General features: G+C 38.0%; 1 protein-coding gene across 1 annotated transcript in view; it reads left to right on the top strand.

Annotated features, from left to right (window-relative positions):
* RCC1L (RCC1 like) overlaps positions 1-10,017 on the top strand; it is a 54,091-nt gene extending 44,074 nt beyond the window's left edge. Inside the window, exon 11 of the mRNA XM_046667037.1 lies at positions 9,833-10,017. Within this exon, the coding sequence (XP_046522993.1) occupies positions 9,833-9,877 (45 nt within the window). The 3' untranslated portion in view covers positions 9,878-10,017. The remainder of the gene's footprint in view (positions 1-9,832) is intronic.
* Positions 10,018-23,372: the final 13,355 nt, after the last annotated feature.

Below are 23,372 nucleotides of genomic sequence, written 5' to 3'. Positions count from 1 at the left end.
GCATGGAGTATCTTTCCCATCCCTTCACTTTCAGTTTGTTGGTGTCTTTAGATCTGACATGTGTCTTTTGTAGGCAGCATATATATGGGCCTTGTTATTTTATCCAATCAGCCAGCCTATGCCTTTTGTTTGGAACATCTAGTCCATTGACATTTAAAGTAGCTATTGATAAGTATGTACTTATTTCCATTTTGTTATTTTTTTCTGGGTGTTTTAGTAGTTCTTCTCTGTCCCTTCTTCTCTTGCTCTCTTCCCTTATTGTTTAATGGCTTTCTTTAAGAGTATTATGTTTGGGTTCCTTTCTCTTAATTTTTTTTTTTTTTGAGGCAGATTAGCCCTGAGCTAACATCTGCCATCAATCCTCCTCTTTTTGCTGAGGAAGATTGGCCCTGAGTTAACATCTGTGCCCATCTTCCTCTATTTTTTTTTATATGTGAGACACCTGCCACAGCATGGCTTGCCAAATGGTGCCATGTCCGCACCCAGGATCCGAACCAGTGAACCCCGGGCCACCAAAGTGGAATGTGTACACTTAAAAGCTGAGCCACTGGGCAGCTCTACTCTTTTACTCTCCTCCTCCCACATTTTGTGTTTTTGGTATCACATATAACCTCTTTTTTTGTGTGTGTGAGCATGTCCATTACCCATCTTATCATGGAAATAGGTAAGTTTAGTACTTTTGTCTTTTGACCTTCATATTATATTCATGAGTGGCTGAACTGCTACCTTTACTGTATCTATGCCTTTCCCAGTGATTTAATGCTTTTTTGGGGGGGATAATTTTCTTATTCCTATTTGTGGTCTTCTCTTTCCACCTAAATAAGTCCTTTTACCATTTCTTGTAAAACCGGTTGCTTGGTGATAACTCCTTTATTTTTTGCTTGTCTGGGAAACTCTCTATCTCTCTTTCCATTCTGAATGATAACCTTGCTGGGTAGAGTATTCTTGGCTGTAGGTATTTTCCTTTCAGTGCTTTAAATATATTGTGCCACTTCCTTCTAGCCTGTAAGATTTCTGGTGAGATGTCAGCTGATAACCGTATGGTATTTCCTTTGTATGTAACTAGTTGCCTTTCTCTTGTAGCTTTTAGGGTTCTCTCTTTATCTTTAATTCATGACATTTTAATTATAATGTGTCTTGGTGTGGGCCTCTTTGGGTTCACCTTGTTTAGTGGTCTCTGTGCTTCCTGTACCTGGAAAGTTTTCAGCTATTATTTCTTCAAATAGATTCTCTGCCCCTTTGTCTCTTGCTTCTGGGATACCTATCATATGGATGTTAGTGCACTTGCTGTTGTCCCAGAGGTCCCTTAGACTATCCTCATTCTTTTTAAATTTTTTTTTTATCTGTTTAGCTTGGTTGATTTCCTCTAGTTTTTTGTCCAACTTGCTGCTCCATTTTTCTGTATCATCTACTCTCCTATTGAGTCCCTCTAGTGAATTTTTCATTTCCAGTATTGTATTCTTCATTTCTAATTGGTTCCTTTTAATATTTTCCAATTGTTTGTTGATGTTCTCACTGAGTTCTCCATTCTTCTCCCAAGATCAGTGAGCATCCTTATGACTTTTTGATTGAACTCTTTGTCACGTAGATTGTTTATTTCTGTTTCACTTAGTTTTTTTCCTGGGGTTTTGTCCTGTTCCCTTACTTGGAATGTATTCCTTTGTCTCCTGACTTTGCCTCTTTCTCTGTGCTTATATCTGTGTACTAGGTAGGTCAGCTACATCTCCTGATCTTGGAGAGAGGGCCTTATGTAAGAGATGCCTTATGAAGCCCAGCTGTATGCTTTCCTCTCGTCACCAGTTCCAAATGTCCCAGGAGTGAGCTCTGTGGGGGCTACATGTGTCCTTCTGTTGTGACAGCATTGCTCTTGCTGCAGGTGCCTGGGGAGGATAGGCTGTCCCATGGCCAGTTATTTGTCATGCTCAGCTGTGTGTGGCTGTGATGGTCACTTCAGTCACTTTATCAGGCATGGGGAGCCCTAGCACAATTGGCTGCAAGGTTTAATAGGACATTCGTGTTGCAGTTCTTCTATTAAGTGAGTAGGTCCTCAGCATGGCTGGTTGCTAGGCTCAGGAGCTTACAATTGCTATAGGCCTCCAGCCTGCAAAGCTGTTGTCAGCTCTCTCAGGGTTGCAGCTGAGTGGTGCCAGCTCCATGCATGGGAGCACCCAATTGTTTCTGGCTTTGGAGAGTGGGGCCAATCCTCTTTGTGGCTGTTTGAGAAGCACAAGTCTGCTGCAGCTGAGAAGCCCCAGTGCTAACAGGGCCACACACCACGTTAACATAGTCCTGCCCCATGTGCACACCCTGACCCACTGAAGCAGACCCAGTCCCCCTTCTGCAGAGGCCCCACACACTCCACCAATGCAGGCCCACCCCTGCCTCACAGATGTGGACCCACTTGTCCAGCTAGAGAGGCTCCAGGCACCCCACCTATTCAGGTCCGCAAGTTCCCTGAGAGCTTGCTGTTGGGTGGGCCCAGCCCCTATGGCAGGCTTCCTGCCCTGGCTGAACTGGATTAAATTAGTTCTCTAGTTGGTGGGGCAGACCCTGGGCTAACAGGCCAGGGGAAGAACTCCAATGGGGTTTGCCAGCATCTGTGTCAGCACCCTGAACTAGGTCACAGTGATGGCTGCTACCAATGTCTCAGTCCCTTGGGAGGTGGTCCCAGCCTGGGGAGATCTCACCTCTCACTGAGATGTGATGAGAGCCTATCAAGTGAGTCTCTTTTCACCAAAGGACTGTGCACCTTTCATTCTGGTGCTTTATGTTGCTTTTCAAAATGGATGAATTTGTGTGTGGGGCCTTAAAGAGCAGGCTTTTTCACCCTATGTCTGATAGCTTTTCTGAGTGTATCCCCTGTTGCTGTTAATAGCCAGGAAAGCCAGACATTATGATGCTTGTTTCAGATGTGCTGAGTCCAAAAGCTGCTTATTGTGATAATGCTCCCCCGCTCAGATCCCCCACTCCTCCAGGGAAGGTTTCATACCCTAAGATTTCTCCCAGCTGGCCATGAAGCACTGAAGCTAGAAGGTGGCATTTTCCTCTCCAGAAAGGAATTTCTGCCTCTTCCACCTCAGTCAGCACTGTACCTTGTTGTGGGGGATCCTTTTATCCAGGTTTTCAGTTCTTGCTCAAGGATAATTGTTCCAAGAGTAGTTGTAAATTGTTATGTCTGTGTAAGGAGGTGATTTTAGAGTCCTTCTATGCCACCATCTTGACATTAAATGAGTTGATTGGTTATTTTTTAAAGTTTCAATCTCATTGGTACAGTTCTCCTTCTGCTCATTGATTTTATTCCTGGGCTCATTAAATTACCTGTATGAATTTTCTTGTAGTTCATTGAGTTTCTTTATGATAGTTGTTTTGAATTTTTGTTAGATCATAATCTTTGATGACTTTATGTTTTGTTTCTGGAGAATTGATTTCTGTAGCAGACATATCTTTCATTTAGGTACAGTTTTGTTTTGAGTCAAACTTTTCAACTGCTTGGAGTTTAGAAGCCTTTCTGTTTTTTTCTCAGTAGGTGGCGCTATAGTGCTAGTTTTTGGTTTCTGTTACGTAACTGCCTCTCGCTATATTTGAGGATCTCCATCTTCTAAACTCCACCACCTGTATTTTGGGTATTGTTGATATTGTTGTGGTTGCTGCTTGCACTTCTGGGGGGGGGGGGTGGTCACTGATGCCTTGCTGTTGCTGGTGTCACTGTGGTTGCTGGTTTTGCTGCTGAGGCACAGCAATGGCTCATGCCTCACCCATGTCTGAGGTCACCTGGGTCAGAAGTTCCACTGGAGTGGTGGGGGGATGGGTAGGATGTGGAGGGAGCCTGGTACTTGGGGCACTATCTCAGCTGTTGCCTGTTACCTTGTGGTCCCAGGTGCCACTGAGTTTGAGATGTAGGAGTTTTGTGCACACCTCTGCCACTGCTGCTAACCTCTGAGTTGAGGGCGGGGGCTATGGATCTTAGGGCTCCACCTCCATTGCTGCTCTACTTCCCAGGGCTGCAGGTGCTTCTGCTGCTGTCTGGCTGTAGACATGCATACAAACCTCTGCTTCTGCACACTGGGTTCTCTGGGTCTGGGAGCAGCTGGGTCAGCTGCCATGGCTGGGGGTTTAGGATCCTAGGCTCTGCCTCTGCTGTTTCCCCATTTAACCTCCTCTGTGTGCTCCAATTCACTCACCTTCATATGTATTGATGTGTGGATCTTTCTGGTATCCTAGGGTGTTTTGCAATGTAGCTTTTGTTGGGTTATGGATGACTTAATCACTGCAGATTGAAGGGGAGAGGACAAAGGATCATTTCACACCACCATGATGATGATGTCTTTGATTAATACAAATTCTTTACCCAATATGATATACCGTTATTGCTTATTTATTAGTTTTACCTATAAGTCCCACGGAGGAAGGGACTATGGTTACCTGTTAATCACTGTACACGTGCTACCCAATACAGTGCTTGGGAGATAGCAGATGTTCATCACATATTTGTCAAAAAAGTTAATGAATTATATAAATACTGTATCTGCCTTAATTAGAGATAATTTGTATTCTGGTGAGAAGGAGAGCACCAGGTAAAATCATTAGATGGTACAATTTGAAGAAAGTGATGATATATTGGGCCTACTCAAAGAATAAACAAGGTAAGCTTAGTGAAGTAAGACATTTTATCATCTGAGTTGAGATAGAGAAACAAAGAATAGTTCAACAGGTCCTTATAGTAGAGAGGAAGAGAAGGCTATGAGAATGAGATGGGAGTAAATAAGAAGGAGATATATGGATACACCATTTTCTTCTTTTACTTCTGTACCTGAAATCTTTTCACATGTTATATTAATGTAGTCTATAAAATTGAAATATCACCACCAGATTGGGTGGGAAACATAGTGGTAATTTCCGGCCTCCATTCCTTGACTTCTCATCTATCTTAAGGCACATGGGGAAACACTCAAAGGGTCCTGTGGGCAATAGAGACTAGATCTTTCTCAGACTGTCTTCTCAAAAGGGTTTGATAGAAAGGGGATAGAGAGATCTGGGTTCCAAGATTAAAAACAAGCCAGAGACTCTAGGAATTGTTGTCTTCACGGTTAGTTAGCCCTTGGAGAAGGTATTCCCATGTTGTCTTCAGAACCATGCTCATCAAAGTAACTCATTCTGACTCCTACAAACAAACTCCAAGAAAGCCCTTTGGGAATGCTCATCTCAATGCGTACACCAAGTCTAATTGGCATCTTGAGTAATGGTTTTCAGAAGAGATTCAGGATATGTCCTCTGGGTTGCTATCCCTGACGCAATATATTTAGCACCTTCAGTTTGCCCCAGCTGACATCAAAGGTCCTCTGGGTTATGAGGATGTTTTATTTCTCACAGATGGTGCTCCTCTTCCCCCATGATTGGCTCACGTCTTGCCATGTCTGCCCTCACCCTAACCCCCATGATTCCTGCTGAGGAAACATTCCACAGTCAAGAAGGCACTTATTCTAAAAGCAAATGCTAGAGGCAAATTCTGATCTTATTAATTTGGAGGAGGTGTAAAGTGAGGAAGAAAATGTCCGGCGTGATCCCAAATTGCAGAAAATAGAAAACATGTTTTCTTTTGACTCTGGACTCTTTAATAATTACGCTGGTATTAAATGTAGCTTCTTAGTCAGGTAACATTAATGGAAATCCTTTTTGCCCAAGCTCTCATTGCCATTTTGCTATGGAGATGCACCTGAAATATATGTTTAGAAACAGCAGAAGCATATGCATGATTCAAAGGCCCAGCTAGTAGAGGTTAAAGAAGCTCAGTTACTTAATATGTCCTGACGTGTGCTGATGGAGTTCAAAATCTGAGTACACATTGCAAGAGCATTACAGAATTACATGTGCTGTTGCTCCTGATTATGCCCTGTCACTAGGATAAGTAGTGTGGAGGACACAGGATGACTGTGGAGGACATTATCTTCTATGCCATTCCAGCAGTAAATGGATATCTCCAGCATTAGAGAAGGAAGTCTGATGAGCACCTTAGAAAGACTTGTTTGGATGATCAGTAGCCAATGTTTGAGTCAGTGTGGACCTATCCTGCCCTCGCCATTTCACTTCTATACTTGTTCTACCCACAAGTCTCTGCAGAGGAAATTCCAGGTAAGGAAATTTTGGGGCTTGACGTATCCAGGAAACCTTTATTAGAAACTAGGGCATCCTCTTGCATTGTCACCTTGTTTCTCCATCCCTTAAGTCAGAGGGTGATGTCTTGTCAGTCCTTGAGGAAAGCTTCCTGAGAAGGCAGAGGAAAACATCAGCTGGAGAACACAAGTCAGAATGGGAAATTTTTAGGTAAGTTGCCTAAGGGAGGAAGAGAGACATGAATCAGATGATAGAAAACTTACACTATGGAGATTTACAGAGAAAGAGGGAAACTAATGAGGAAAGAGATAGGAAAGTATATGAATACATAGTAAAATGAAAATGTCTAGATGTCTTTTTGGGATTGGAGCCATCAAGGGGAGCATGGGAATTCTGGGTCCTTAGTCAAGAAGAAGCTGAGTTTGAAATAACAGTGTGAGGTGACAGCCACAAAGATGATCTTAGGCTGTATTAACATGGAGAGAGATGATACATGTGACCTCTTTCTTACAGGTCAAAATATAGTTTGAAGAATACACTCAGTTCTGAGTTCTTTGCATTAAAACATAAGTAGATAGTGCGCAATACGTGAAGATCTAGGGAGATGTTTAGGAGAAAAAAAACAAAGAGGCATAAGGTGGATAATCTGGGGATCAATTTAGATTATTATTTCTTTGAGTTGGGCTTCACCATGGAGATGAAGCTCTCATTCTGATCAGTATTTCTGTGAGGAGTAGATAAAGGGCTTATTGGGAAATTTGTCTTATTAAATTTTAAAATCCTAGTTTTATCAGCTTGATCATAATTTGAAAGCTCTCAGGTCTATGAAGACGTATCTCTTGTTTTATTTTTCAGGTGTGTAACTATGGTGGCTTTGTTATGTGTCAATTCAGCACCCATACACATTTCATTAAACTATACCTAATCCTCAACTTAAGACAATACCAAGTTATCCTTCCACTTAACATGGTAAAACCAAAAATATGTTAACCTTTCCTCAAGAAGAGGATATAAACCATACCCACTGTTTTCCCATAAGAGGATACAGAATCCTTTTTTTGTCTTTAGCTGAAATTCAATCTACTATCTGATTCAAGTTATAATGCTTTTAGGCCTTATAACTTAAATACTCAGATATGAACCTAACTATATTAATGTATCTTATGTTATAAAAAAGGTGCCCAAGGGGACAAAAACGAAAATATGTAGTTAATATATATGTACAAGTTATTCATATCAAAATAAAGAAGAAATGCCTATAACTATTACAGGTTTTGATTGCGAAGCTGCTCATGTGCTCATGGCTGGTGCTTGTAATAACCTTCTTTCACTATCCGTTCGATATTCCCTTTGTCCACAGTTGATATGCTTCTTTGTGTGGTGGGGTGACCCAAACCTTCATTCCTGAAAGATCTAGGCCATTAGCTGTCCTGTGTGAATTGGGTTGTTGTAGTGTTTTACTGACTTTCATCACAGGCCATCTGAGTACAGAGGTGCACCCTAGAAAATTACCTGCATTATAGACATGCTCCTCTTTATCTCCAAGGTGTAGTAGCAACTCAATTTCCCCTTGCTAGTCAGGATCAGTGACTCCAGGCAGTACATAGTAACCTCCTTTGCTTGTCGATTCAGTGATATGAGGAGCCAAGTGTGGCAGGGTGGCAGTCTCAATTCTCTGTAAATGAAATCATTGTTGTCTCACCTGGTGGAAGAATTTCCTCCCTTTGGAACTAAGACCTCTAAACCAGCAGAACCTAAAAGTGCAGACACAGGAATCAATTTTTCTGGTGGATCAAAATTATAAATTTTATAGTGAGAGGACTCACTGCCATTTCCACCTCTTTATTCCTGGTCCTATAAGCCCTTGTGACATAAGAAACAGCATCATAAATTAGATGCAGATTAGGAGGATTTACCTCATCATGGAGGACATTGTTCCAGCAATGTGAGGTGTTGCCAACTAGCTGTTGCTGTAACTGAATCTTCAAAAGCCCGTTCCACCATTATATTAAACCACTTGTTTCAGGGTAATGGGGAATATAGTAAGACCAGTGGGTTCCATGAGCATGGGCCAATTCCCACACTTCATTTGCTGTGAAATGAGCTCCTTAGTTAGGAGCAAAGTTCCGTGGAATACAATTTTGGTGAGTAATGCATTCTGTAAGTCAATAGGTAGTAGTTTTGGCAGGAGCACTGTGGGAAAAGAAGGCAGATCCATATCCAGAGTAAGGGTCCATTCCAGTACAAACAGCATGCTATTCTTTCCATGATGAAAGCTATCCATTGTAAACTGTCTACCACCAAGTAGCTGGCTGTGCCCTTGTGGAATGATGCCGTATCAGGAACTCAGTGTTGGTCTCAGCTATTGGTAGATTGGGCACCCAGCAGTGGCTGTAGTGAGATGGGCCTTGGTGAGTGGAAGTCCCTGTTGCTAGCCTATGTGTAGCTTCCATCCTGGCTGTCATGACCACCTGCTTTGTGAATCCATTGGCATTAACAGGAGTGACTGAGAAAGAGTGCTAACTAACATCACAGAATGGTTTAGCACTTGGAGAGGATGACTCATTCTGTGGACAGTAGTAATGGATATTTCTTCCCTGTTTTATAGGAATATTTGGCATCTTTTCAGTTGTATGCAGGATAGTTACACCATGTTAGGCAAAAGGATGACTTTGTTGTGTTTGTTTTGGGATTAAGTGTGGCTTAAGGAGATGTGCATGTGTGCCAGATTGACAGGGGATGGACTCTGGTGGTTTTGTAATGTGTCTACATGGCTATGATGGACTACCTTTCCCAGAATTCCCATTTTTATGTGTTTCTGGTTAAGGTAGGCCACAAGAGAGATTAGAGAGATTGAGAGGGAGAAGGGAGCAGCCATTCTGTAGTTTGCAGACATTGTTGGTGACCTGCTGACTCACCTCAGTAGTACGAAGCAGCAGCTGGGCCTACAATTGCTCCAGCTTCCCCTGGATCTTCCTTTAGCTTCTCTGACTTTGAGGCCAGGTGTACGTGTTTCTGCCTCATGAAGAAGGACCCCAGCTTCTGCAAGATAACCCTACCACCAATTCCAGAGACAGCAAGAACCTACGTGGGTTTCAGTTTACCTTGTGGGGTTGCAGCTCATGCTCATGGGTTCCAGCCTGCCCTTGATCTACAACACTTTATACCCATCTTCCCTTCCTGACTGCTTGCCCCCTGGGCTTCAAGTACCAGCATCAGACAGAAGGTGACAGCCTTACGTAGACTGCTTAACTAGCTTTCACTATTGTGTAAGGCCAATTTCTATACAATCCATTAAATGTATGCTTATATGAATGTATAAGTCTCTTAGTGGTTCAGCTTCTCTGGTTAATCTATGTCTGAAATAATAAGTAAAAAAAGTATATATGTATACTTTATATATATATATATAAAATTTAGTGTGGATATGTGTGTGTGTGTGTATGTATGTTTATTCCTTAATGAGGGAGACTCTTTTTTGAAGTTTGGCACTTAGAGCCTAGATATTCTGGAATTTCAGAGTGATCGTGTTTTGAAGAGAGATTTGACGTTCTTTCTTTTTTTTTAAAGGTTATTTCAATAATATGAATTGTTGAATAATTAGAAATAGAAAAAAATTTTCTCCAAAAATTCTTTTGTCGATCAAAAGGTCTTATTGTCAGGTATGCTGAACACCAGTATTTCTGATATCACACTTCATCTCCACTTCCTGTTTCCCCAGGGACTGAGAACGGGGAGATGTGGCAGAGGAATCAGACCTCTCTAGCAGACTTCATCCTTGAAGGCCTCTTTGATGATTCCCTCACCCATCTTTTTCTTTTCTCCTTGACCATGGTGGTCTTCCTGATTGCGGTGAGTGGCAACACCCTCACCATTCTCCTCATCTGTGCTGATCCCCAGCTTCATACACCCATGTACTTCCTGCTCAGCCAGCTCTCCCTCATGGATCTGATGCATGTCTCCACAACCATCCCCAAGATGGCTACCAACTACCTATCTGGCAAGAAGTCCATCACCTTTGTGGGCTGTGCGACCCAGCACTTCCTCTATTTGTCTGTGGGTGGTGCTGAGTGTCTTCTCCTAGCTCTCATGTCCTATGACCGCTACGTTGCCATTTGTCATCCACTGCGTTACACTGTTCTCATGAACAGAAGGGTGGGACTGATGATGGCTGTTGTGTCATGGTTGGGAGCATCCATAAACTCACTAATTTATACAGCAATGTTGATGCAGTACCCTTTTTGTGGTCCTCGAAATATCCGCCACTTCTACTGTGAGTTTCCAGCAGTTGTGAAGTTGGTATGTGGAGACATTACTGTTTATGAGAATACAGTATTCATCAGCAGTGTCCTACTTCTCCTCCTCCCCATCTTCCTTGTTTCTACATCTTATGCCTTCATTCTCCACAGTGTCATTCAGATGCGTTCAGCTGGGAGTAAGAGAAATGCCTTTGCCACTTGTAGCTCTCACTTCACTGTGGTTTCCCTCTGGTTTGGTGCCTGCATGTTCTCATATATGAGGCCCAGGTCCAGGCGCACTCCATTACAAGATAAAGTTGGATCTGTGTTCTATAGCATCATTACTCCCACACTGAATCCTTTAATTTATACTCTTCGGAATAAAGATGTAGCTAAGGCTCTGAGGAGAGTGCTGGGGAGAGATGTTATCACTCAAAGACAGCAATTGCAGTTGTCCTGAGTATAAGAGTGGAATGGGATAAGCTCCTTAAACTGATCTGGGTAAATCCCTAACAGATTTCAAGGGTCCAGATCCCTGATGACTACTGCAAAAAAGAAGTGGTCAACAAATAATTCCAGTATTCTAACTTGGTCTCAGGTCTCTAAGCACCATAGTGTACTATCTTAGTCCATTCAGGCTGCTATTACAAAAATACCATAGAGTAGGTGGCTTAAACAACACACATAAATTTCTCACAGTTCTGAAGACTGGGAAGTCCAAGATCAAGCCTTGAAAATCCTAGACATTCTCTCATTTCCTTTTGATCTTTTTTTTTCAGTGTAACCTTGACAAAACATGCTTCCCTGAGTACCCTATCCAAATAGCACTCTTCGTTTTCTGTCCCTTGCTTCTAATTTGTAACACTACTTTACATGATGGTGCACAATATATAATATAATATTATATTTATTGTCTGTTTTACTAGAATGTAAGCTCCCTGAAGGGAAGGACTTTACTTGGGTACTATTGTCTCACCAGAGTCAAGGAAAGAGCCTGATATGAAATAAATTTCTCAATAATTATTTGTTGCATGGATTAATAAGTAAAAGGGACTTTGATTGTTTTACAAACCCACATGACATTGATGATATTTAATTCAGAGAGGGGAAGATATTATAACAATGAATAATATAGTGGATGGCTTGGTAAGAATCATTTGTCTCAGATAGTCAGATATTAATCCCATGTGTATGCAGAAGCCTGACATCTCCGTGAACTTTCCTGGGGTCTAGTGGTCTGATGGATGCCAAAGTGAGGGAAAAATTTTTATAGCCTACTTCCCCTACTATTAAAAATGTCGTGAAGCCCTGGGACAATCTTCAAAAGAGTAATACTTAAGGTTTGAGAGCCAAGTTGTACTCTCTTTGACAAGTAAGTATTTTCCCTTTGAGAAATAGCTTTTTCACATTCTGTAATAAAGTGAGCTATCCATCATGAGTTGGGGGTCATCTTCCACACCTTGCCCAAAGGTTGGATTTTCCCTTTAACACTCTAATGTCAAGAGAATTAGTTTTTACAGAAACCACACCTGGGTTGTTTGGAGACACAAAGGTGTTGCCTAAACAGCTGGCTCACAATCCCAGTTAGAGACAGGTGGTTGTTCCTCTGCTCCCTCTCTCTGTATACACACACAACTATGGCCTTGTCAGGAATCTTATAAGATTATTTGAAATTGAAACAATCTAAGCTAATTTTTTAGATGGTTATTTGTGTAATGCCGGTGTCTGCTAAATGTAAACAATACAGTGGTGTGTGGGCTCCCCTTGAAAAGAGATGTAACACTATGTGATTGTAATTGTTCTTTGTATATCCTGGATATTAACTTCTTATCAGATAGGTTGTTTACAAATATTTTAGCTCATTCCATAGGTTACCTTTTCACTCTGTTGATTGTGTCTTTTACGAACAAAAGTTTTTAAATTTTGAAGTAGTCCATTTTATCAATATTTACCTTTGTTTTCTTAGCTTTTTGTGTCGTATTCAAGAAGTCATTAACAAATCCAATGTCATGAAGACTTCCCCCTATGTTTTCTTCTAAGAGATTTATAGTTTTAGCTCTTACATTAGGTTTTTGATACCTTTTTAGTTAACTATTATATCTATATTGTGTAAGGTAAGGGCCCAACTTAATTCCATTTACAATGTCAATGAAAAAGAATAAAATACTTAGGAAGTAACTTACCCAAGGAACTGATAGAGTTGTACACTGAAAACTATAGAACACTGCTGAAAGATATTAAAGAGACATAAACAAATGAAAAGATATCCTGGGCTCATGAATTGGCAGACTTACTGTTGATAAGACATCCATACTATCCAAAGTGAGCTACAGATTCAATGCAGTGTCTATCAAAATCCCTGTGGCATTTTATTCAGAAATAGAAAAACCTATGCCAAAATTTGTATGGAAACAAGCAATCTCAAATAGGCAAAACAATCCTGAAAAAAATAAAACTGGAGGATTCATACTTCCTGATTTCAAAACTTACTACAAAGCTACAGTAATCAAAATAATGTGGTCCTGGTATAAAGACAGGCATATGATCCAATAAAATTGAATAGAGAGTCCAGAAATAACGCCTCATACATATGGTCAAATGATTTTCAACAAGGATGCCAAGATCCTTCAATAGGGATATGACAGTGTTTTCAATAAATGGTGGTGGGAAAACTTGATATGCAAAAGAATTAATTTGGACACTTACCTTACACCATATACAAAAATTAACAGAAAGTGTATCAAAAACCTAAATGTAAGAGCTACAACTATACAACTCTTAGGAAAAATCATAGGGGGAAAGGTTTATGACATTGGATTTGCCCAATGATTTCTTGTATATAATACAAGAACACAGGCCACAAAAGTAAAAATAGATAAATTGGACTACATCAAAATTTTAAAAATTTCTGTTCATCACAGGACGCAATCAGTAGAGTGAAAAGGCCACCTGTGGAATGGGAGAAAATACCTTTAGAGCATTTACTTGATAAGGATTAATATCCAGATTATATAAAGAATGGCCAGAAGACAACAACAAGAATAAAACAACCTTTTAAAAAATGGGCAAATTACTTAAATGGATAGTTCTCCAAACAAAGTTTACAAATGGCCAAAAGCACAAGAAAAGATGCTCAACATCACTAATAATTAGGGATATGATTAGGAGAAATCAACTCAAATTGGATTAAAGACTTGAAAGTGAGACCTGAAACCATAAAAGTTTTAGAAGAAAACATAACAGCTAAGCTCCTGGACATTGGTCTTGGAAATGAATTTTTGGATTTGGACCAAAAGAAAAGGCAATAAGAAAAGCAAAAGTAGACAAGTGGGACTACAACAAACTAAAAAGCATCTGCCCAGCAAACAAAACCATCAAGAAAATGAAAATGCAACTTACATAATGGGAGAAAATATTTGCAAATCATATATCCAATAAGGGGTTAATATACAAAAAATCCAAAGAACTCATACAGCTCAGCAGAAAAGAAACCCTAATATCTGATTAGACAATTTTCCAAATAAGACATACAAATGGCCAACAGGTATAAGAAAAGATACTCAACATTACTGATTACCAGGGAAATGCAAATCAAAACCAGAATGAAATATCACCTCATGCCTGTCAGAATGGCTATTATTAAAAAGATAAGAAATAATAATTGTTGAAGAGGATGTGGAGAAAGGGAACCCTTGTGCACTGTTGGTGGGTGTGTAAATTGGTACAGCCACTATTGAAAACAGAATGGAGATTCCTCAAAAAAATTAAAAATAGAACTACCATATGAGCCAGCAATTCCACTCCTAGGTTAATATCCAAAGGAAGTGAAAATACTATATCAAAAAATATCTGTGATCCCATGTTCATAGCAGCATTATTTACAATAGCCGAGACATGGAAACAGCTTAAGTGCCCATCTATGGATGAATGGATAAAAATATGTGCTATATATATATATATACATATGCAATTGAATATTGCCATAAAAAGAAAGGGTATCCTGACATTTGTGATAATAAGGATGGCCCTTGAAGGTATATGCTAAGTGGAATAAGTCAAAGAAAGACAAATTCTGTATGATTTCATTTATATGTGGAATGTAAACAAAATGAACTCAGAGATATAGAACACAGGTTGGTCATTGCTAGAGTTAGGGGATTGGGGTGGGGCAAGTGGGTGAAGGTGGTCAAGTTAAAAACTTCCAGTTGTAGGATGAATAACTTCTGGGGATGTAATGTACAGCACGGTGACTATGCTTAACAATACTATATTGTATATTTGAAAGCTGCTAAGATAATAGATCATAAAAGTTCTTATAACAATAAAAAATGATGTAACTTTGTGAGGTGATGGATGTTAACTAAATTTACTGTGGTTATCACTTCATAATATATACACATATCATATCATGGTGTTGTACACCTTGGATTAATATAATGTTATATGTCAATTATATCTCAATAATACAAGAAAAAATAAATCTCCCAGTTTAATAAAAAGAAAGGAACAAACAGCACAATAAGACACCACTTCATACCCATTAGGATAGCTATTATTAACCAAACAGAATATAAGTTTTGGTGAGAATGTGGAGAAATTGGAACATTTGGGCACTGTTGGTGGGAATCTGAAATGGTACAGTAATTATAGAAAAGAGTTTGGCAGTTCCTCAAAAAATTAAAAATAAAATTACCATATGATCCAGCAATTCCATTTCTGGATATGCCCAAAAGAATTGAAAGCAAGATCTCAAAGAGATTTTTGTGCACCCGTGTTCATAGCATCATTATTCACGGTAGCCAAAAGGTAGAAGTAACCCATGTGTCCACTGATGAATGAATGGAGAAGCAAAATGTGGTGTATGCGTACAATGGAATATTATTTAGCCTTAAAAAGAAAAGAAATTCTGACACGCTACAGCATGAATGAACCTTGAGGACAATATGTGAAGTGAAATAAATCATTGATGAAAAGACAGATACTACGTGATTCCACTTATATGAGATACCTAGAGTAATAAAGTTCATAGAGACAGAAAGTAGAGTGGTGGTTGCCAGAGGCTGGGGAAGGAGGGTTTGGGGAGTTTAATGGGTACAGATTTTCAGTTTGGGAAGATGAAAAGCGTTCTGGAGACTGAATGCACACAATATGAAGGTACATAACAGAATTGAACTTCACACTTAAAATGGTTAGGATCATAAATTTTATGTTATGTGTATTTTATCACATTTTAAAAATTTATATAAAAAACAGCTTGGGTTGAATACAGGGAATTCTCATCATTAATGAGATATTCATTTGGATGGCAACTACAATTTTGGTGGTGAACATGAGGTAGTCTATATAGAAGTCAAAATATGATGTACGCCTGAAATTTACATAATTGTTATAAATTAATGTTACCTCAATAAAAGAATAAATACAATTCATATGGAAGTTAAAAAAATGGTATGATCAAAAACTTACCACAAACATAAATTTTAAAGGAAAAAAACCCTTAGGAACATTTTCACTAAAGCCAGGAACAATAAAAGCTTACAATTACTACTACTATTAGGCACTGTAACAGAGATTCTTGCTAATACAATAAGAAAGGAGTAAGGATAAATCTTGTGCAGAAAGAAACATTTATTACGTTATTTTTTACACTTTAGAAATCCAAGAGGATCAACTCACAAATAATTAGAACTAACAAGTAACCTCAAGAACTGTACAAAACACAACACATTACTTAACAATGCAAATAACCAGTCAGAAAATATAATAAAACATTGATAAATAAAATGAAAATGCTAAGATAAATGGAGATAAATCAGCTTCCTGAATGGCAAATATTTTATTGCAAAGAAATCAGTTGTTCCTCAAATTAATCTTTAAATTCAATGCAATTTCAATACAAACCTTTTAGTATATATTACGGAATTGGACAAGATAATTCACCAAGTCAAACCATCTAGAAAATCTCTAAGAATAAAAACAGGATCACTGAAAAAGAGCAACAATGAAGAGCATGTGGTATCAGCTGTCAGAACATGCTATGAAATCCAGGATATTAAAACAGTGTGGTATACATTCAGGGAAGGAATCAATGAAAGAACAGTGAGTCCAGAAAACAGATTTGTATATAGGTATTTAATATATAATAACCATGATGTTTCAAATCAGGGGAAATGATGTTAGAACATTGAGGTATCTTGGCAAGATGTGGGGCAAGAACTCTTTAAGGTATTGCTTAATTTTAAAGTCTTCTAAATGTTTCAGGAAATCTATGAAGAAAAGTCTTAGAATATTTATTTTCCCCCAGAATTTCTTTGAACCCTTAATCCTGGAAGGGTGTTCCTATCTGGCTTTAGGGGAATATTATAGCACGTGGAGGCAAAGATGAATCCTGGTAGCCAAGCACTGGAAGCCATATGAAAAAGATCTCCACAGCCACCATGACCTTCCCCTTGGGGCTGTTACACACAGGGAGGAAGGTGATCCAGACCCTACAGAACACCAGCATGCTGGATGTCAGCTTGGCTTCATTGAAAGTGTCAAGCAGGCTTCTGGCCAGGAAAGCCAAGGAGAAGCTTGCAAAGGCCAAGGAGCCCTAGTATCCTAAGAAAAGGTAGAACATAATGACAGAGCCTTTATTGCACACAATGATAAGGAGTGTAGGCTCAGAATGTGCATCTATGTCAAGAAAATGGGGAGAGGTTTCCAACAAGACTGCACAGAACGTCACTTGAATCAATGAGCAGATGGGGATGATGGAATTGGGTGCCCCTGATAGCAACCACTGCCTCATCTTTCTGCCTGGTGTTGTGATCTTCAAAGCCAGAATTAGTGATGGTTTTAGCCAAAATGGTGGAGACAGCCACAGTAAACACAACTCCAAATGACATTTGTTGGAGGATGCAGGTGGCAGTGCTGGGACAACCAATGAAGAGTAAGGAGCAGAAGATGAGGGCAGTGAGCAGGATTGCTTTGGCTATCTGTGGTCTTTTGTTGTTCCATATAAATTTTAAGATTCTTTGTTGTATTTCTATGAATAACATCATTAGTATTCATGTTGGGATTACATTGAATCTGTAGATTGCACAAGGTAATGTGGATATTTTAATTACGTTAATTCTTCCAATCCACGAGAATGGAATATCTTTCTGTTCTTTATGTCTTCCTCATTTTTTTTCCAACAATGTCTTATAGTTTTCAGTACATAGGTCTGTCACATCCTTGGTGAAGTTTATTCCTAGGTATTTTATTCTTTTCATTTTGATTGTAAATAGGATTGTATTCTTCATTTCTCTTTCTACTAGTTAGTTGTTAGTATATCAATATGCAACTGATTTTTCTATTTTGATTTCATACCCTGTGAATTAACTGTATTTGTTCATTATTTCTAATTGTAATTGTTTTTTGGTGGACTCTTTACAGTTTCATACATATAGAATCATTTCATATGCAAATAGTGATGGTTTTACTTCTTTCCAATTTGTATTCCTTTTAGTTCTTTTCCTTGCCTAATTGCTCTGGCTAGGACTTCCAATACTATGTTGAATAACAGTGGCAAGAGTAGGCATCCTTATCATTTTCCTATTCTTAGAGGAATAGCTTTCAGGTTTTCACCATTTCATATGATGTTGCCTGTGGGTTTTTCATATATGGCCTATATTATGTTGAGTTTATTTCCTTCTATACCCATCTTATTAAGAGTTTTTATCATGAATTATTGTTGAATATTTTCAAATGCTCTCTCTGAATCTATTGAGATGATCATGTGATTTTGATTCTTCATTATTTAATATGGTGTACCACATTGATTGACTTATGGATGTTGAACCATCCTTGCATCCATGGAATAAATCTGACTTGATCATGGTGTATGATCCTTTTAATCTATTATTGTATTTGATTTGCTAATATTTTGCTGATGATTTTTGCATTTATGTTCATCAGTGATATTGGCCTGTAGTTTTCCCTTTTTTGTGTTGTCCTTGTCTCATTTTGGTATCATGGTAATCTTGGCCTCATAAAATGAGTTAAGAAGTATCCCATCCTCTTCAATTTTTTGGAAGAGTTTGAGAAGTAAAGGTATTAAGTCTTATTTGAATGTGTCATGGAATTCACCAGAGAATCCATCTGGTCATGGACTTTTGATTTTTGTGAGGTTTTTGATTACTGTTTCAATCTCTTTACTTGTGATTGGTTTATTCAGAATCTCTATTTCTTCTTGATTCTGTTTTGGAAAGCTATATGATTCTAAGAACTTATCCATTTTCTAAGTTATCCAATTTGTTGGTGTACAGCCTTTTGTAGTATTCTCCTATAATCCTTTTTATTTTTGTGGTATCCATTGTAATTTCTCCTCTTTCATTTCTGATTTTGTTTATTTGAGCTTTCTCTCCTTTTTCCTTAGTGAGTCTAGCTGACAGTTTATATTATATTTTATGTTATATTTTCAAAGAACTAGCTCTTAAACAATCAGGCAAGAAAAAGAAATGAAAGGGATAAAAATTGGAAAGTAAGTGAAACTGTCACTATTTGAATATGACATGATTTTATATATAGGAAACCCTAAAGAATCCAACAAAAAACTATTAAAAATAATACGTGAATATGGTAAAGTTGCAGGATACATAATCAACATACAAAAATCAGTTGCATTTCTATACACTAACAATGAAGTATCAGAAAGAGAAATTAGAATACAATCCTATATGCAATTGCAACAAAAAGAATGAAAAACCTAGGACTAAATTTATCTAAAGACGTGAAAGACCTATACACTGAAAATTAATAAAAATTGTTGAAAGAAATTGAAAAAGACACAAAGAAATGGGTAGATGCCATGATCTTGGATTGGAAGCATTAATATAGATAAAATATCCATACTTTTAAAGTAATCTACAGATTCAATGCAATCCCATCAATGGTACAATACATTTTTCACAGAAATAGAACAAAGAATCCTAAAATTTATATGGAACAATAAAATATCCTGAATAGCCAAAGGAATCCTGAGAAAAAAGAACAAAGCTGGAGGTATCAGACTCTCTGATTTCAAAATATACTACAAGCTATAGCAAACAACACAGTATGGTACTGACACAAAAACAGACATACTGATCAATGGAATAGAATTGAGAGCCCAGAAATAAACCCACACATACATGGACAGCTAATTTTTGACAAGGGAACCAAGAACATACAATGGACAAAGGAAGGCTTCTTCAATAAATGGTATTGGGAAAACTGGACAGCCACATGGAAAAGAATGAAAGTAGACCATTTTTCTTACGCCTTACACAAAAATTAACTCAAAATGGATTAAAAATTTGAATGAAAGTCCTGAAAACATAAAAATTCTAGAACATAGACAGTATGTTCTTTGACATATGTCTTAGCAGTATATTTTCAAGTACCATGTCTGACCAGGCAAGGGAAACAATAGAAAAATAAACAAATGGGACTACATCAAACTAAAATTCTTCTGCACAGCAAAGGAAACCATCAACAAAAGGAAAAGACAACCTAACAATTGGGAGAAGATATTTGCAAACCATATGTCTAATAAGGGGTTAATATCCAAAATATACAAAGAACTCATACATCTCAACAACAAAAAAATTAAGAAGCCAATTAAAAGATGGGCAAAAGTTCTGAACAGATATTTCTCCAAAGAAGATATACAGATGGCCAACAGACACAAGAAAAGATGTTCAAGCTCACTAATGATTAGGGAAATGCAAATCAAAACTACAGTTATATATCACCTCACACCCATCACAATGGCTAGAATTAACAAGACAAGAAATAAGTGTCAGAGAGGAAGTGGGGAAAAGGGAACTCTCATACACTCCTAGTGGGAGTGCAAATTGGTGCAGCCACTTGGAAAATAGTATGAAGGTTCCTTAGAAAACTAAAAATAGAACTATCATCTATTTTTAGTGATGATCCAGGTATTCTACTGCTGGTTATTTGTCCAAAGAACATGACAACATAAATTCATAAAGATGTATGCACGTGTATGTTCATTGCAGTATTATTCACGATTGCCAAGACTTGGAAGCAAACTTGGTGCCCATCAAGGGATGAAAGGATAAAGAAGATGTGGTATATATACACAAAGGAAACTACTCAGTCTTAAAAAAAGATGAAATCTTGCCATTTGTGACAAGATGGATGGACCTTGAGGGTATTCTGCTAAGCTAAATAAGTCAGATGGAGAAATTCAAATACCCTATGATCTCACTCATAAATAGAAGATTAAAAACAACAACAAACAAACACATAGAGATGGAGATTGGACTGGTGGTTACCAAAGGGGAAAGGGGGAGGCAGGAGGACGAAAGGGGTAATTAGGCACATGTGTATGATGATGAATGTTAATTAGTCTTTGGGAGGTGAACATGATGTAATCTACACAGAAATCAAAATATAATGGTGTACACTTGAAATTTATATAATGTTGTAAACCAATGTTACCTCAATAAAAAAACAAAAAACAAAAAACCAAAGAACCAGCTCTTAGTTTCCATAGTTTCCTTTCTTTGCTTAGTCTCCATTTTGTTTATTATTGCTCTGATTTTATTATTTCCTTCCTTCTACAGACTTCGGGCTTTGTGTGTTCTTTTTTCTTGTTCTTTTAGGTATAGTGTTAGAATGTTTATTTGATATTTCTCTTTTTTCTTGAGGTAGGCCTGTATTGGTTTAAATTGTCCTCTTAACACTGCTTTCACTGCATCCCATATGTTTTGTTATGTTGTGTTTTCATTTTCATTTGTCTCTGGGTAGTTTTAAATTTCTACTTTGATTTTGTCATTGATCCAATAGTTGTTCAGGAGCATGTTGTTTAGTCTCCACATATTTGTGACTTTCAACTTTCTTTTCACAGTTGATTTCTAGTTTTATATCATTGTGGTTGGAAAAGATGCTTGATAGGATTTCAATCTTCTTAAATTTATTGAGACTTCTTATGTTTCCCAAAATATGATCTACCTTTGAGAATTTTCCATGTGCACTTGAGAAAATAGTACCTGCTACTTTTAGATGGAATGCTCTCTATATATGTACTAAGTAATTCTTCCCTAATGTTTCATGTAAGGCTGATGTTTTCTTGTTGATTTTCTGTCTGGATGATCTATACATTGATGTAAGTGAGATGTTAAATTTTCCTACTGTTATTGTGTTGCTGTCAATTTCTCCCTTTAGGTCTGTTAATAATTGCTTTATATACTTTGGTGCTCCTATGTTAGGTGAATGTATATCAAGAGGCGTTATGTCTTCTTGATGGATTTTCCCCTCTGTTGTTATATAATTTCCATCTTTGTGCCTTATCTGTTTTGTCTTGAAGTCTATTTTGTTTCATATAAGTATGGCTACATCCACTTTCTTTTGTTTGCATTTGCTGGGAGTATCATATTCTATCCCTTCACTTTGACCCTTCCTTAGTCTTTAAATCTGAGATGGGTCTCCTCAAGGCAGCATATTGTTTGGTCTTATTTTTTAATCCATCCAGCCACTTTCTGTGTTTTGATTGGTGAATTCAATCCATTTATGTTTAGAGTGATTATTGATATATGAGGGCTTAATACTACCATTTTATCTTTTGTTTTCTTGTTGCTCTATATTTCCATTGTTTTTTCTCCTATACTTCTGCCAGGGATTTCAGCTTGGTGGTTTTCTGTGATTTGTTTCTCAGTTTCCTTGTTCTTTCTGTTTTGTGATTCTGTTCTGAAGTTTTGTTTTGTATTTACCATGTGGTTTGTAGAAAAGGTCTCATAGATAAGACAGTCCTTTTTCTGTTGACTGCCTCTTATCTTCATTTTCCTAGGAAACTTCTACCATTTCATCTGAAAACCTCTTCTGGGTTTTTGTGTCACAATTTATCCTGTTTTGTATTGTGATATTGTTACCAAATTGAAGTGGTTACAGTTATCTTTAGTGCTTCTTTCCCTTTAAACTTTATGTTATAATTAAATGTATACTAATCTATTCTTATGCAAATTATAAGTATTAGGATTATATCTGTCTATTTATCACCTTGCTCCAAGATTTGTATACAGTTGCCTTTTGTTTCAGATAGGAGGGCTCCTTTCAAAACTTCTTGTAAGTCAGGTGTAGGGGTGATGAACTCCCTCATCTTTTGTTTGTCTGGGAAAATCTTTAGTTCTCCTTCTTATCTGAAAAATAACTGCTGGATAGAGTATTCTTGGTGGACAGTATTTATCCTTCCACATGTTGAAATATATCTTTCCACTTGTTGCTGGCATGTAGGGTTTCTGCTGAGAAATCTGCTGACAGACTAATAGGCATTCCTTTGTAGGTTGTTTTCTTTTTTCCCCTGGTTTCTTTTAATATTCTTTCTTTGTCATTGATGTTTTTTCTTCTCCCCAAATCCCCCTAATGCATAGTTGTATATTCTAGTTATAGGTCCTTCTGGTTGTGCTATCTGGGATGCCACCTCAGCCTGGCCTGGTGAGCAGTGCCATGTCTGCACCCAGGATCTGAGCCAGCAAAATCCGGGGCCACTGAAGAGGAGTGCGCAAACTTAATTAACCACTTGGCCATGGGGCTGGCCATGACTTTGAAATTGATTTTTGACAGTTTTATTATTATGTGTCTTGAAGAAGTTATTTTTGTGTTGAGATAATTGGGTGTTCTATTAGCTTCCTGGATTTGTGTATCTAGTTCCTTCTCCAAGTTCTGGAAGTTCTCAGAAATTATTTATTTAAATAAGCTCTCTGCTTCCTATTCATTCTCTTCTCTTTTTGGAATCCCCACCACCATTATATTGCCTTTTCTAATGGAGTGAGACAATTCTCATAAAATGTCTCTTTTTGAAATGTCTTAGTTCTCTCTTCTCATACCTGCATCATTTCTAGATTTCTATCCTTGAGCTCATGAATTCTCTTCTCCGCATGATCTGCTCCACTTCCACTGCTTTCTAATTCATTCTTCATATAATTTATTGAGTTCTTCAGCTCTAGAATTAGTTTTTTTTTTTTAAGTTTCCATCTCTTTGGTAAACTTCTTTTC

This window comes from Equus quagga, chromosome 7 (assembly GCF_021613505.1).
Source record: "Equus quagga isolate Etosha38 chromosome 7, UCLA_HA_Equagga_1.0, whole genome shotgun sequence".
Taxonomy (NCBI): Eukaryota; Metazoa; Chordata; class Mammalia; order Perissodactyla; family Equidae; genus Equus; species Equus quagga.
The sequence above is the reverse complement of the archived record's forward strand: the minus strand, read 5'-3'. Positions and strand labels throughout refer to the sequence as shown.